Source organism: Drosophila virilis, chromosome X, assembly GCF_030788295.1.
Source record: "Drosophila virilis strain 15010-1051.87 chromosome X, Dvir_AGI_RSII-ME, whole genome shotgun sequence".
NCBI classification, from domain to species: domain Eukaryota; kingdom Metazoa; phylum Arthropoda; class Insecta; order Diptera; family Drosophilidae; genus Drosophila; species Drosophila virilis.
This window is the reverse complement of record NC_091543.1, coordinates 26340875-26356013: the sequence shown is the minus strand read 5'-3', so window position 1 is coordinate 26356013 and position 15139 is coordinate 26340875. Positions and strand designations below refer to the sequence as shown.

The window sequence follows — 15139 nt, the reverse complement described above, 5'->3', positions numbered from 1 at the left end:
ACACTAAGCATGCTAGACTGTCTGTGTGAGCGTGAGTCGTTTGTCAAATGGCAGCAAAACTGTTGACATAACAATGATTATACGCCTCATTAGTTACATTTCTCATATGTATATACATATATATGTGAGCTTATTGCGTGTGCGAGTGTGGCTATGACAAAGCTTGTGTGGCTAATAAGCAACTGAAGAACTGCAGCTTGAGGCATACCAACAAGGCACCACACAAAAGTATGCTAAGCATTTTGATCGCGCACCGGAAGAAGTTGCCGACAAGCAGTGCGCTGCAGTGTAATGACATTTCAAGCAGTGCATGCCTAATGACTGAGCACATCCCATTTGCAGCTGGTCACGTTAAGCTGCCTAAGTGTGCGAGTTTTGCATATATAGACTTCTAGTAAATACATCTGCTCAAGTGTATGTGTGTGGGTATTTCGGTACGCCATTAAAAGGACCCTTTGTTATATTTAGCAAGTAGGATATTTATGTAGCGTGTGTAGTTTGACCTGTTTGCTAATATAAATAAGCCTAACCGTAGTACAAAAATAATTGATTTCAAATAAAATAAAGCATTTCAATTTTCAACTAAAAACGTTTCTTTTTTAGCTGCCTAATAGCAAAAATAAATGTTTAAATTGTAATTAAAATTTAAATCGCACTAAGAGCTCATAGTTTCAGATTCAAAATAAAGTCCGATTTATTTTTTATCGATTTCATATACATGCTCTAAACTCCGGCAGAAATTCAATCTATAAAAAGTTGAGAACATTTGTTTAAGTCAAAAATAAAACAACAAATAAAAATGCTATGAAAAAAATTAAATTGTTGGGTTTGTTGGGAATGCGAAGCCAGCATTTTATATTTTTATTTTTTTTTGCTTTGCCAATCTTATTTGAATCTCAGGCATTTGCCGAATTTCGTTTCTTTTTCACTATATAAAACAATTCGTTTATTGAAGTTGATGTTCATCCTTAAAAACATACCGAAAGTTTTGTGAAATGTACGTAACAAGTAAAATTAAAACTTATTACATCGTAATTTCATGAATGCAATATCCAATTGAAAATGTTGTTTATGTGCCTTAAATATGTTTGTTGTGCTTGCAATTGCTATTGATTTTTGTGTTCTCCCAGTTAAAGATAAACATAGAGATCTATTGTTTATTGTGTTATATTTATTAAACTAATGAGGCGTTAAGCAGTCGCCAGGCGCCAGATAAGAACTCAATGGGTAGTGCTGTGGGGAGAATGGTCTGTAAAACAGAAGCAAGAATTTATGAAATTTTCAATTTGTAGCGAAGCAGAAAAATGGTATCTGATGGGACATTTATGGGCCTTGGCGGGTATTGACAAAAGGACCAACAATTTGAAAGCTCAATGGCTGCGGGCAGCGCCACACTTTGTGTGTGTGTCAAGGTGTTGTTGGCAGTATGCTGTGAGGGCTTGTGTATTGGTTGGAGAGGTGACGGTCTGCTTGGTTGGCTGGCAATTTTCCGCGCTTGAATTCATTTAATAACGTGCGACACATAAAAAGCAGTTGGCAGTTGCCAAAATCATTGCGGATGAGCAGCAGCAGTAGAAGAAGATATAACAAAGACAAAGACAAAAGACCAAAGACAATGGCAATGGCAGAAGACAGAAAACGGCAAAAGGTGCGCCACAGCCTCGTATGTGTGTTTTTGTTTGATTGTGTGTGTGTGTGTGTATGTGTATGTGTGCGGGTGTCATCAGTGTTGCCATTGCAACATATTATGCTTGTAAAAATTGAATTTTAGTGGCTTGGGCATAAAGTTCTTGTGTGTATTTATGTGCAAGTGCAAGCGAGATAGTACCATGTCTTTTGGGCATACATTCGCACATTTTATTGTTGCGCCCAGTACGTGTGTAGCGTGTGTGTGTGTAAAATTTAATAATAACGACCCTCTTATACCAACGGCCCAACCGCTTTCCTTTATACTCTCTGCTCACATACTTTTCATTTTCATTTGCCGCTCTACTCTTCTCTCTTTTTCTCAGTTTCTTTATTTCTTTATGTGTGTGTTGCTGTGTTGTGTTTTGCTTGGATGTTGCTTGCAATCTCTTTGCGTTGACATTTAATGTAATAATTTTTACGATGATGCTCGACGGCATTAAAACGAGATTAAACACAAACAAGCGAGAGGCGGGCGAGGCGAACAAGGCGGGCGACGGCGGCGTTACGAGAGGCACGAACATTTCCTGTTTGATACACTTGAAAATGGAGGCGAAAGATATATGCATGTTATGCTCATAAAAGATGATGTAGCACATAATTATGAGCACGCATAAGCACCCCAAGCACACACGCACACACTTACGCGCAGACAGACAGAATTTCATACAGATAATGGTTCAATAAAATAATCTTTTGAGTTAACACAAAAACAGCACAGTCACTCACAAATTCTATTGACAGCTGTTTACAGATTTAACTAGCTGTAATGCTTGTCGTATGATTTTGGTCGTGCATTTAACTCCAAAATGTATGCATTTAAAATTGATTTTATTTTATTTTAAGCTTAAGGTTTGAAAACTCAATCGGAAGCATTATTAGAATGTAACAGAAAAATCAAATAACAAATATCTGGTAAGCCATATCGTATGCCAATTTAGAAACACAAAAAAAAAGAAACGAATCAAATGATTGCTTTTTGCTGGCTAGAAATCTGATATATTTTATCATAAATCGAACCTTAAAGCAAACCAGCTGTGAAAAAAAAATACACAGCCAAAACCCGACTCATACCATATTTGGTTAGAAAAAACCTCTGGGAGAGACCCAGCTCCAAAGCTTAAATAACTGTGGCGTCAACCACCGTTTGGTAGCTGACATTTTTGGGAAGAGATTAAATTTAGTCCACATCTTGCTCATGGAAATATGTGCAACTGGATATATTTTCAGAGCAACGGATGATTGTAAATACAAAATGTAATTATTTCACAAAACGAATTAATTATAAGACACATTAAGGCTTGAATTAAAGTCTTGGTTAAAGGGTGCGCAACACCAGCTGTAGGAAAGGAGCCTAAAGGTAGAATGTAGGTTCAAATCGTGAACCGAACCTCCGACCATTTTTTTTGCGTGTTCTGCTGTCAATATTCGCTACTTTTATTTACAGCCATGCGGTTCATTTGCTTTGTGACCTCATTATGCTTAGTACCATTGTCGAGGAAATTCATCGGGAGTATCCCATTGTTATATTGTGTTAATTTTGTTTGATTTGGTGCTGGCTGATTGCAAGTCCTTACTTACATAGCTAAAAACTTCTGCGCCGTTTTGTGGCCAAGAAAAAATCACAAAAAAAAAAAAATAAAGTCGAAAACAAATGTGAACAAAGAAAAAGTTGAGGGCATTGTGTGTGTTTAATTTGCTTGCCTGCCATATTGTTAGTTTATTTATTTTCAAGCAAATGCCTTCAGCTTCCCAAAAAGCTGACAATGCGCTGCTCATGTGTGTGTGATTGTATGAGATTCTGTTTGCGAGCGTTGTTTCACGCTTGAGCGGACAGGCAAAAGCCAAAAACAAAATGGAAATGAAAACGAAAATGAAAATGCGACTGTGCCGTCAAATGAAAATGAAAATAAGATGAAAATGGTGGGCTACAGGCACTCGCTGCGCTGCCGCTGAGCCAGTAGGCCCAATGGACGTTCCCAATAATAAAAGGGATAAAATCATAAGCCCAAATTTATGGCACTCCAGAAAGCAGCCAAGTCAAATTGTATGTGTGTAATGGATCAAGTTTATTTATAAGGCTGCCGCAACCGCTTGGCTTCAGTTCACATGTATCCGCCCAGCTTCAGTTCGTAACATGAAGGCAAACAATATTACGCATACGCTGCGATGTTCGTTTGCACAGCACAATCCAGTGCTGCCCCGAGAACGTCAGCGACAACAGCATGATGAAGTGTTATTTAAATATAAATATATTATCTATCAATAAGCTGCCTAGACATACACAAAAGCCACCAAAATGCTGAAAACGTGAAAAGCATTTTCCCGCATCAAATCTTCAAATTTGATGCCATTATTGTGTTGCTTTTTTATGAACTGTGTCTGCTCAATCTACATGTGTGCGCTTGTGTATATGTGTGTGTGTGTGTGCGTGTCTGTGTGTGTGTGTCTGGCTTAATAATAAAGTGATTGCCTACTTTGGGGCACAACCGCCGTTGGGCAGCGCCACCACCCCAGAGTGCCTCGACTTTATTAAATTATGCGCGTTTGATGCCACACAAATTCAGTTTTATTTAACTCGTATCATTTATAATTTGATAGCAATATCTGTAACATAGCAGTGAACATTGAAAATCGATAATCGTCAGTCCGTAGTTGACCCCAAATATACAATCGATATTTTTTACATACTTTTTAATGATAATGATATTTGAATCAAAGTTTGGTGCACTTATAGGAACGGGTACCAATAACTGCCAAGAATTCAAATGCAAGCAAGAAACACAGCTATTTAATTATATCAGAAACATATATATCTTTAAAATGGCTGTAAGGTAATTCTCTTTATGTGTTGGATACTGTATTGAGTCTTCGGTTGCTGGCTTTTGATATTTGCTTCGAAAGATGTACCTCAGGCAAGGTCGAACATCTATCAAACTTCTCACAAAATACCATTCGCCACCACTTTTGCCCGCCCACGACTTGGCAATTGTGGGAATCGAGGCAAAACTAAAGGAGAAATATGAAAAAGATTTTTCGAATATATACAAACATTCTTCTTCATCTAATTTGCTTGGAAAATTACAAATAAAAGGTTCAAAAGGTTATAAACACAAGACAATACAAGAATGCTTGGGATAAGAGGGATTGAGCATAAAATGTGCTGTATCCAATACATACTTACATATGCCTGAAAAGTTCAGCGTAGTTGATTATAATGCGGCCATTACCTTTTTTTAAGAATCAACTTTCAAATTGTGTTCATAGAGACAGATTGTGGTTTTTATAGATTTGAGATTGCGTAGGATATTTAAAGCTTAATTTGTATCATGAATCGAAGATGTCTTTAACTGCTTTTATACAAAATGCTTAAATTTAAGTATCCATATTATACAGTGGCATGGGTAAAGGGTAAAAGGCACGAGCAATGCGTAGCATGGTAGACATTTTTTTTTCATAGTAAAAAGTTTTGCTTTTAGTCATGGAACACAACATATTTGCATATGCGAGGGCTCTTTGTTTAGTAAGCCAACAAAAGGGCACATGTGGCGTATGCGCAACATAATAAAATCGCAATATGAATGCAATATTTATGCAAAACCGAACGCAATAAATGTAAAAATACTAAAAAACAATGTTATTTTATAGATATTTAATTTAAGCTCAATTAGGCTGCCATTAAGCTTGTTTTGCCATTGAATAATTATGAAAATTAGTTTCAATTAAAATTACATGGGAGGCAATTGTAATTATAAATTACTTTTATTTAATTTCTGATTTGCGCTCCACAAATTTACATGAGATATTTTATAAATTTAGATGATGATTTTCTTACTTCACTATGCAATAAGTGTTTGCAATTTGTGTACATGGCTAAGAAATTATACGCTAAGAAAATTTTATGCATCAACGGAGCATATTGCAATCTATTTATGTTTTAAGGCTCTCGTATAATAACATTTAAATTCAATTCTTTGAAGTTCAGTATTTTGTTGTTATTATTTTAATATTTTTGGGCCAAAGCTGGGTAAAAGAAACCCTCGCCAAATTTTCTATAGCGTATATATATATTTATAAAGATAAAACTCTATATGTATATAATAGATAATGTTACGCAGGCCCCAACAAAATTCCCATTTTGTTAAAATGCAAATTAAAATATTTATGCAAATGCGAGGCAAAGAATACAATAAATTATGCCACAGCAGCGGAGAAAAAAGCCGAAACAAATAGGTAAGCAAAGTAAAGACGAAGCCAGACGAAAAACAAAACCAAATGAAGCGTAGCGACAGGCACGAAAACAATTACCTGTTACATGGCAAAGCCAATCTCTTTCGCATTATTATTATATTTGTCATAAATGTTGGCGTCTGTCACAATAATTTGGTGCCTGTAAACAAGTTTGACAAAAGAAGAAAAAACAACCGCAAAATAAATGTATGTAGAAATAGAAAAGTTCGCTACAAAAATGGTGGCATAGAAATTTGTGACAATGTCGCAGCCAAAACGGAAGCCGGAAATATGCAAAGCCAGCACGAGCTGAGCAAATGGCGAGTTGCTTGGAATAGCCGGACAATGGAGCTGCTCCCGCTGTCTGCCCTTCCTTCCTTCTCTTGGTCAAGTGGCTGACTTGCGGGTAGAATCGCATGATATTTAATTGCAATTTAAATTCTTTCAGTTAAGTCGACTATTGTCTTTCAGTCAAGTTATTGCAGCACTGATTGCTTCATCTGGCCGCATCACCCATACGCCTTGTGTGCCACCTACTATAAGCAGTTTGCCAATTAGCTGCCGTTTCAGCTGCTGCAGCTACAATAAGCGTAATAAGAACAACAATGAGAACAACAACAAACAAGGCAACACCTTTTTAGCCGTCTGAAGAATTTAATTAATGCAAGTCTCGTGCGCTCTTTGAAATAATATCCATGCCACGCCCCAGTCACCTCCAACACACCCACGGCAAGTGCAAATTAAAAAGGGAAACGTAAAAAGCAACGCAACTAAAAAATTTAATAAATAAAAGCATTAAGGCCAAGGTGTTGTAGTCGACTAATAAATGCCCTTTTTGCTAAATAATGTGAAGCATTTACTGCAATGTGAACAACAGAAGTACTAAAATACTAAGCGAATGGTTTTGTGTTTGAATGCAAACTAAATAATTTTAAATTGTGATTCAAATATTAACAATATTTATAATTTGAGTATCAAGATTTACCAATTGCTTCTCCTTTATAACAGTTGTTATCAAAAGGTATATCTATTGGCATTCTCATTCAAGCAATGTGCCATTTCCCATAGGGTACACGAATAAAAGTCAAATGCTTAAACTTTCGTTGACAATTCAGACAAGTAAATGCCGTACAGGCTGTGGGGCGGGCAGTCTGCTGCAAGGCGTGGCTCTTAAATCCGCCTAGAGATGCGCTTAACAGCAATTATCTTCATTACGCGCCATGCGCACAAAAGTATGCAATGGTAAACAAGAAACGCAAAATATAAAACGAACAAAACAGACAAAACAACTGAAGACAACGGAAAAAACGCGCTTTCAACGGAATGGCGACGATTTGATATCCTTGCAGCCATAAGCCTTGAACTTGTGGCAGTGTATGCAAATAAATAAATCAATTCAAATAATTGAAAATATCTACTTATTTTTTTAGCAATAAAATAATTGGAATGCAAAAATGTTACATTGAGACGGGCTTATAGTATGCTATTTATTATAAATTATTTAGTCAATAGTTTTTTATTGGATTAATATATTTGTAAAGATATCCATAGCACGTTAAAATAACACGAGGATCAAGCATATATATATGTCGGCCTTTGATGTAGGGAATGGCGAATAAAGCTTTACACATTTCGTGCTGAAGTTTTATTGCCCCCAGCAAGTGTATATCAAATGAAAATGAAAAAAGACGTGCAGTCTGACAATTAGGAGGGCAGACTCAGAGGCAAAGCCCCTTCACCTGTCCCAAGCAATGCTTTTTCTCGGCAGCATCTCTGGGTGTGCTCAGAGCATTAAGCGCTTCATATAAATGCGGCGCTGATGGATGTGTTTTGAGTGGCGCCAGAGAATAATGTCGACTCTCGACTCTCAAATCTCGACTGACGTCAGAGAATTTCCTGTTTTTGGCGTCTTTGACTTGTCGCCGTTATCAGCATTACGGTTGGTGGAGGGTGCCAGTGAAAAGGTGAGCTGTGGAGAGTGGGTGGGGTTGGTTTGTAGCCGATGGGTCTAAGCGATTTATAAAAGCCAAACAGCAAATGGCGACGGTAAAAAAATAAAAGTGTTGCAAGCAATTTGCGCAATGGTGGCGAGTCCTTTGCCAATTCTTGTTGCCACAGCAGAAAGACAACAAGAGACAACAACACCACCCGCTCAAACCCCCTACCCCAACCTCTCACCCACCTTCCACGCTCGCAGCAAGCTTTTGCTGCCGCCATTATTGAGTGCGTGCACGTAACTGACATCAGCGCGCTTATAAATCAAGTTGCAAATACTTTTGCCTGCCCATGTGCGTGTGTGTGTGTGTGTGTGTGTCTGAAGGTGTGTGTGGCCGTGTGTGTGCGCTTGTGTGGTGTGTATGGCAGCAAAAACACAAAAAACCAGGGTCAGATTCATATATAAAACTCCATTTTAGAGTTCATGAATTTGGCAACTGGCTGCGTGCGGGTAACTGGCACATTTTCTCGTATGATTAGATTAATGTATTGTGTAATGGTTTAAACAGTCCGCCCTCACCCCACAGCGGTGCCCCTCTGTCATCGACTGCACATAGAACAGGCAATCGCTCACGCTTATTGCGTGTGTGTGTTCGTGTGTGTGCGTAAATCATAATTTCAATGCTTGCGTATGGGTTAAACACTCATGTTTCATACCCTAACAGACTGTTTACACATCCATCATAATTTTTGAATATAAATATTCCGATGATGTCGGCATACATGCTAATAACAAACGTAAGTTGGGTAAATTGTAGATTGCAGGTTTTAAAGTAGACTTAATAAAATACTACATTTCCAATTTAGCTTTTTTAAATGTACTGTAAGCCAAAAGCTAATCAGTTCAAATAATCGAACCAAAGCCCGAACTAAACCATATTTTGTGAAAAAACCCGGATCATATTGGTAGATGCCAATTTAGCACATTGATCCAGATCACATTAAATTTATAAAAGATTTTGAATTTGATTTTAATTGGATTAATGAAATGTGCTTTTAACTGGTCATATACATTACAAAATTCCAAGGTTTTATCTATATTTTCCATATATAATAAGCATTATTGCGAAAACAGTAAAAAAGTAGATATTATCAGTTAATTTTTTCTTGTGTCTTTAAGGTATAAAAATAAGAGATATCACAGCGCCTAAGATCTAGCCTGGTGTCCAAACTAAGAACTTAATTTTTTTCTAGTTAATGTATTAAAATAATAATAATAAAGTCACTTATATTTGGATGGTTTGCCTACAAGGGATATTTCTCGAAGCTAAATAGAATTGTTACTGAAAGTTTTTGATGAAATAGATTTGAATATTTTTTAATTAAATTGAAGCGTAGGGCATGAGTCAAGTCGCTTATGCATAGCTTTTTAAATCTGTTTTCAGTTTGGCTTGCCAAGGAATCGGAAAGTGGGTCCCACCGAGACGAGTGTTGATGGATTGGGTGGGCCAACTTGAGCATATGAGACAGTGGAGAACTGAAAGGGGCTGGGACGAGGGGCATGTGAAATTTTGTTAGGCTTTATTCGAAATAAATGTAGAGAGTATAAAGGCTTAGGTTGGCGAGAATTTGTCCTCAGATACCCAGTTGTAGATGACGCGCTGCATAAGGTACAGCATATCGTAGAACTGAACGTTCCAGACATTAATAAAAAAGAAGGCGCCCTGCATGAAGTTGAGTCCACGATAAGGCTCTAGTGCAAGCAACGGCTCTACGGCTGCACTAAGATTAATAATCATGTGATCAAATAAGCGTCTATCCTCCACGTCCCTCAGTGAGTCGAGCGGTATGAGACCGAGCTCTTTGATGACCAGTCCGCCCTTGGGTTGCATGCTGGTGCCCAGCAGCATTATAAAGTCGCAGCTGTGCTCTGCGGCAAACTGTTGGATTGCCAGCTGAGCAAACTCGAATGATATGAAACGTGTTACTGCCATCGGGAAGCAGCACTGGGCAATGCGTACTAAATGGCTGCCATTATTGGCGCGCAGCAGCTTGAACTCGCGCCGCAGAATCTGCGGCAACGTCAGCTCATTTAGATCGAACATCGCACTGACCAGCGTATCATATAGAATGGTGCGCTGCGGTGTATCCAGCTGTCCCAGATGCTTCTCCAGATAGACCAAAAGCTGATAGTCGCGCACATTGGGCAGCTGCTCCGGCGTGTACTGCGCATAGTTGCTGTTTTGCAGGAGGAGTGCAGCATGGAGCAGCTCAAAGACGCGCAAACAGCGCACATTCGCATAGTTATAGATGGGGCTGTCGTAGCGTTCAGTTATTAGGGCGGCACAGGAGCGCATCGGGTGCATGATGCGCTGGCAGTAGATCGGCAGACGGGCGGCCTCGCATTGATAGGGCCGATAGTCGTAGACCTCCTCGGTGCAATAGTGGAAGGGGCTGACATGATGATTGACCAAAATGAAGCGACTGCGCAACAGCAGCTCCTCGGGAACATCATCGCGAAAGACCAGGTGCCTATCGGGCTTGATGTGCTGCTTGTCAAGCAGAAAGCGCACCTCCGACTTGCTGGGATAATCGCGTCGCAGCATATTTAATACGGGCATATAGTTATGCTGCAGTGTACCAGGATTGCGATACCGCAAATATGCAATGGCCAACGTACTAACCACCGAGTCCAGATCGCAGCTCTCGTGTGAGAGGGCGATATACATTAGCTCCGGACCGCCGGTGGGGCGCTGTAAGTGCAGCCGTGCAGCTTAGGTTGCCTTGATGTTGTGGCACGACAACGTCTACATCTACTCACCCACTGGGTCAGCCGCTGTGCGTTGACCAAAAAGCTCATGAAGTCCATGCTCCACTGCTCGCGGCATCTATTCATCACAGCCCAATAGCTTTAGATTTCTAGTTTTCTCTTTTCTCGGCTGCTACTTTTCTCAGATATTATTGTTGTTATTATTTGATGTTCTGTTTTCCTTTTGTTTTGCTCATTTTTTGTTTTGTTTTTGTTATTTTTTCTTTTATTCTTTCATTACTTTAACAGCTACGACTTTTACGCACAGGTGCTACTGACAGCATAGAATTGCACATGGACACAACATAGTTATTAACCGAACGTTTTGTGGGGGTAAGCTTCTTGCTGATTTGCCTAATGAATTGTGGATCTCATATTAAAATCAATATTTTAATAATGTTCGCCATTCTATCCCCTAAAATCTGCAATTCCCGCAAAGTCCCTCAAAGATCATGGCAAGATCAAGGCATCTCTATGCACAAATTTCAATCATTCATGTTTTCCACTGTTACAGTATGAATGTCTTTGCTTGGAAATTGCGGTTTTAGAGTTAAAACTTTTCCTATTAGGTAGTATTCAGTTCTTAGCACACTGTGTACAGAATAAAGTGCAGTCGGTTGGATTCGAATTTAACTAGTTTCTACAGACTAGAAAGTAGGCGAAATTGAATATTACAGGTTCTGAAAGGCTCAATAAATGATGTAGATCAGTATCAGAAGGATTAGAAACTTTATTTAAGTATCTACAGAAGGTACTTTAGCAGTCCGTAAAACGGTCTAAAAGTTCAACCATGGACTTTATAGCTTAGCTTAGGTATTCGTGTGGTTATTTTAAGCATAGCTATAAAATGTTATTCTAAAACTGAATAAATATGGAAGGAAAATCTAATTTAGGGTATCATGTTCGTAAAATAACACATCAGAATGAGAAAACTTAAGATTAAATGTAAGCATCAAAATATTTTATCTTTAAAATGTTTGCATTAAAAGTGAACGAAAAGGAAATGAAATAAAGTTTGTTTTTTTGGGGAAATCGATAAAAATATATTCTAAATATAACACTGATGGATAGTTCTTATCGTTATAGTGCTTACGAATTGGTTAAAATTTATCAATATTGCCGAGGTCAGAAAGTTAAAAAACATATACGATATTATTTAAGTAAATGGCGACTTAAAAGGTGTCTGTGATCCCGTTATTGCATGTGCTTAAGTGTTGCTAAGCGTTGAACGCGTTGGGGTTTCGGGGGGAGTAGGTGTAGTGCAGCGTTTAGCTGGCAGAGAGCTGGTCACGACGCCGCTTTGTCTGTCAAATGTGGCCCAAATTGGCTGACTTTTCACATTTGACCTGCACACGTAACGCGTGTCCACATATTGCTAGTGAGTGTGAGCGTTTGAATTAATGTGCGTGTGTCTGTGTACGTATTTGCAGTTATAGTTGGCACTCTGCTGTGGGGCAGAACGTGTGATTTATAATGCTCGCTACGTTTTGGTTTGGTAAATTACTTTTGCACACGTTGAACTTCAATAATTTTTTACGCTAAAAGTTGTGCGTTTTCATTTTATTTCCTCCTCTTTATTTGTTGTTGCTGTTATTATTGTTGGCATTTAAGGAAAAAACTCAATTTTTGGCTGAACTTGAAGATGCGCGAACTTTAATAAAAAGCATCGGCAAACAAGGAAGCAGCAAAAGGACACGGATCAACAAGGCATGCCATTAGGTGCTGCCTAAGTATTTTGATTTTGTGGCATGCTCTCGGGCGCAGCCAAAAGTCACTTAGACATTAGCCAAGTCAACCCAAGCCGCGCCAAGTGGGCAGCTCTGAGCCAAAAATGCCATTGCGAGTCAAATGACCTTGAGATGGCAACGCACTTATGTATGTATATGTGCGTATGTATATGTATTTATATACGTTATGTTATGCATACGTTTGTGTACACACATACACACATATATACATATGCTGATAGTTGCTGTGTGCTTGCCCATTTAAATGCTACATTATGTTGAATATTCAATTTAATGTACCTTATAAATCATGTAGATCCTTTTTCAGCTGCCCGGCAATGCCAGCAACTGCTTAACGCCTCTGCCGGCCTCTGTCCCCCTCTAGTGTTTTTCTTTCCGTCTTTGCTGAGCTTTCGTTTCTTGGCTTTGGCGTTTCGTGTTTGTCACAGTTTTTGCTGAATGCTCTTAGGCACTTTCAAATACAAGTAGTTTCTTTATCATCTCGCTTAAGGGATAGTTATTTTGCTTTCTTTTTTTTGCGCTCCGTTTTGTTTTATGCTCTCACATATTTATAACTGCTTATCGGTTTCAAACCCAAGATTGATTAACTGCTTGTCTTCTGGTATAACGAGCTGGCAACGTTGCCAAAGGCGTCACAGCTAGCGAAGCATTTACCAACACTAACATTGCGTGTTCTGAAGCACAAATCATGTTATGTTGAATCCGGTGCTACTTAATCAGCACAAATAGAAGGCAATTTTAAGATGGGGTAATTAGTTCTTGAGCTAAGCCTTAAGATAAGATAAGCTTGTTTATTTTTTATAAACTCAAGCATTTCAATATCTCGAAGTTACCCAGGATCTTTATGCCATTGGCTGCTTGTGTCTCGAGCTGATTTGTCATATCTAAGTAATACCTTTTAGAACCTGTTAGATCAACTGAATATGACAGACTGACAATTGGTTTGGCGACACGCTAACATGGAAAAAATTAGTCTACCAAATTGATACACATACGTCTGCCGAATCGAGTCTGTCATGTCGGTTTGGTGGGTCGGTGGGTCTGCGACAACCGACGCAGCTCGACTCGTTGTAGTTGCTTTAAAATTGAGCAGTGATGTATAATAAAAAGCAAGTATATATATAAATATATAATTCACTGGCTTTTAAAATAAAGTTAAAAGGCAGGCAACAAATTACTTTAACAATTAAAAAAAAATCGCGATGGATAGCAGAAGTAATGGGAAATCGATAGGCTAAAAATTACGTCTGAGCCAACTTTGTGTCTGCTAAAAAATAAAAATATATAGGCATGAAGCTTGCTTACAAGTTTCTGACTTGGCTCACGGTAACTTAATAGTCCTGCTATTTACATGTGGGGTACTAAGCAGTAGGTAAGTAGTATCAATTGAATCAATACAAGGTAGGTAACACGAATAGTATTGGAAGTAAAAATATGAGAAGTTTTAATAGTAAGACTTAGAATCAAATATTGAAATAAGGAAATTTAAGAAATAATTATCTGAACAATATTTTCAAATGGTTAATATACAACGTTTTTATATTATTTTTTAAGTTCAAATGAAAGACAAATATAAATTGAAAGTCAACACATATTACATTTAATTTTTACATATTGCGTCTGTTTTTTAAGGAGTTTTTCATTGCGAATTTTCGTAAGCCTCAATAGAATTTATTTTAATTGTCAGTATGCACAATGCAAAAAATAATCATATGAGCTAAGCTAATTTAAAGAGTTCACGGAGGTGCCGAGCGATATTAGTACATCAATATAATACTAAAAAAATAAATAACCGAAATCTAGTGGTTCGGTTGCACTGAGTGTTCGGTCATACATCTTTTAATGACGGGATATAATGTAATAGATTGTTAATCAAGTGGTTTGATTCGTCTAGTTAACTTATATACCAATATATCTGAATAAAAAAAAAATAACGCTCAATTTGCGTGATGTAAATGGTGTCAAATTGAATGAAAACAGCAATTATCAATTAGCGCTGCCAGCAAATATGTTAATTATTTAGATTCCTTCATTTTTTCAATTCATTAAACATTTTTACTAACCGTTTCAGCTGGAATTTAACTGTTGGCTATTTCCTGCGTGGAAGTGTAAAAAGTTTATGCAATATTTCACACTCGCTTGTGCATTAATAAATAGATTTTGAATTGGATCTCGACTTGTATTTGTTGCATTTTTGAGCACTAACAAACATTAATCATACGCACTGTTGTGCCGGCATTTTACTAAGTTGCCTGCGCCTGAACGCCGTTGAATAAACCAACTTTGCACGTTTCAATAAATTCGTTTAGATGTTTGCAGATTCAAAAAACGACAAAAAAAAATGTGATCACAAAAAATGGTGGCGCGTTTTTGAATTACAACTTAACAATACGGAAAGCCGTAAGTCGCGTGCTGCGGCAACTATTTGTGGAAGAAGGGCGGGCGTAAGGCGCGTCGCGTAGCTGTCGTCGTCGTCGCCGTTGACGCCGTTGTCGAACACACGTACCGTTTGCCACTGGGAAAGCCACTGAGAGAAGCCACTGAGAGCAGCCACTGGGGCAACAAATAGCAGCAGAGTTCAACGATAGACTGAATGGCGGCTTTGTCTGCTGGCGATGACGAGCAGCATGAAGCAGCCACTGTGGTGAGTTTCCTGCCAGCACTCCATGCGTGAGTGTGGTGAACTGAGCGGCGGTGTGCAAGAGAGCGACCTTGGCAAAAGCTATGCTCT

At 38.4% G+C, this 15139-nt stretch overlaps 2 protein-coding genes across 3 annotated transcripts in view; both read right to left on the bottom strand.

The window, feature by feature from the left end:
- Nucleotides 1-14979, bottom strand: part of LOC26530364 (uncharacterized) — an 89423-nt gene extending 74444 nt beyond the window's left edge. The window contains exon 1 of the mRNA XM_070209488.1: nucleotides 14472-14979. The gene's annotated coding sequence lies outside the window, so the exon portion shown is untranslated. The remainder of the gene's footprint in view (nucleotides 1-14471) is intronic.
- LOC116652028 (exopolyphosphatase PRUNE1-like) lies at nucleotides 8894-11549 on the bottom strand. Of its 2 annotated transcripts, none has more exons than XM_032439723.2 (2): nucleotides 10673-11549; nucleotides 8894-10624 (listed from the first exon to the last, which is right to left on the bottom strand). In XM_032439723.2, the coding sequence occupies exons 1-2, from the start codon at nucleotides 10737-10739 to the stop codon at nucleotides 9465-9467; spliced, it is 1227 nt and encodes a 408-aa protein (XP_032295614.1). In that variant the 5' UTR covers nucleotides 10740-11549; the 3' UTR covers nucleotides 8894-9464. The 2 variants fall into 2 exon arrangements, with proteins under 2 accessions (XP_032295614.1, XP_032295615.1); XM_032439724.2 differs by having other exon boundaries at nucleotides 8897-10604; nucleotides 10673-11548.
- Nucleotides 14980-15139: the final 160 nt, after the last annotated feature.

Excerpts from the sequence above, each read along its gene's own strand:
- LOC116652028 (XM_032439723.2), bottom strand. The coding sequence starts at position 10,739 with ATGCCGCGAGCAGTGGAGCATGGACTTCATGAGCTTTTTGGTCAACGC. Across the intron at positions 10,625-10,672 it reads CACAGCGGCTGACCCAGTGG|CTGCACGGCTGCACTTACAG; the intron begins GTGAGTAGATGT and ends AGGCAACCTAAG.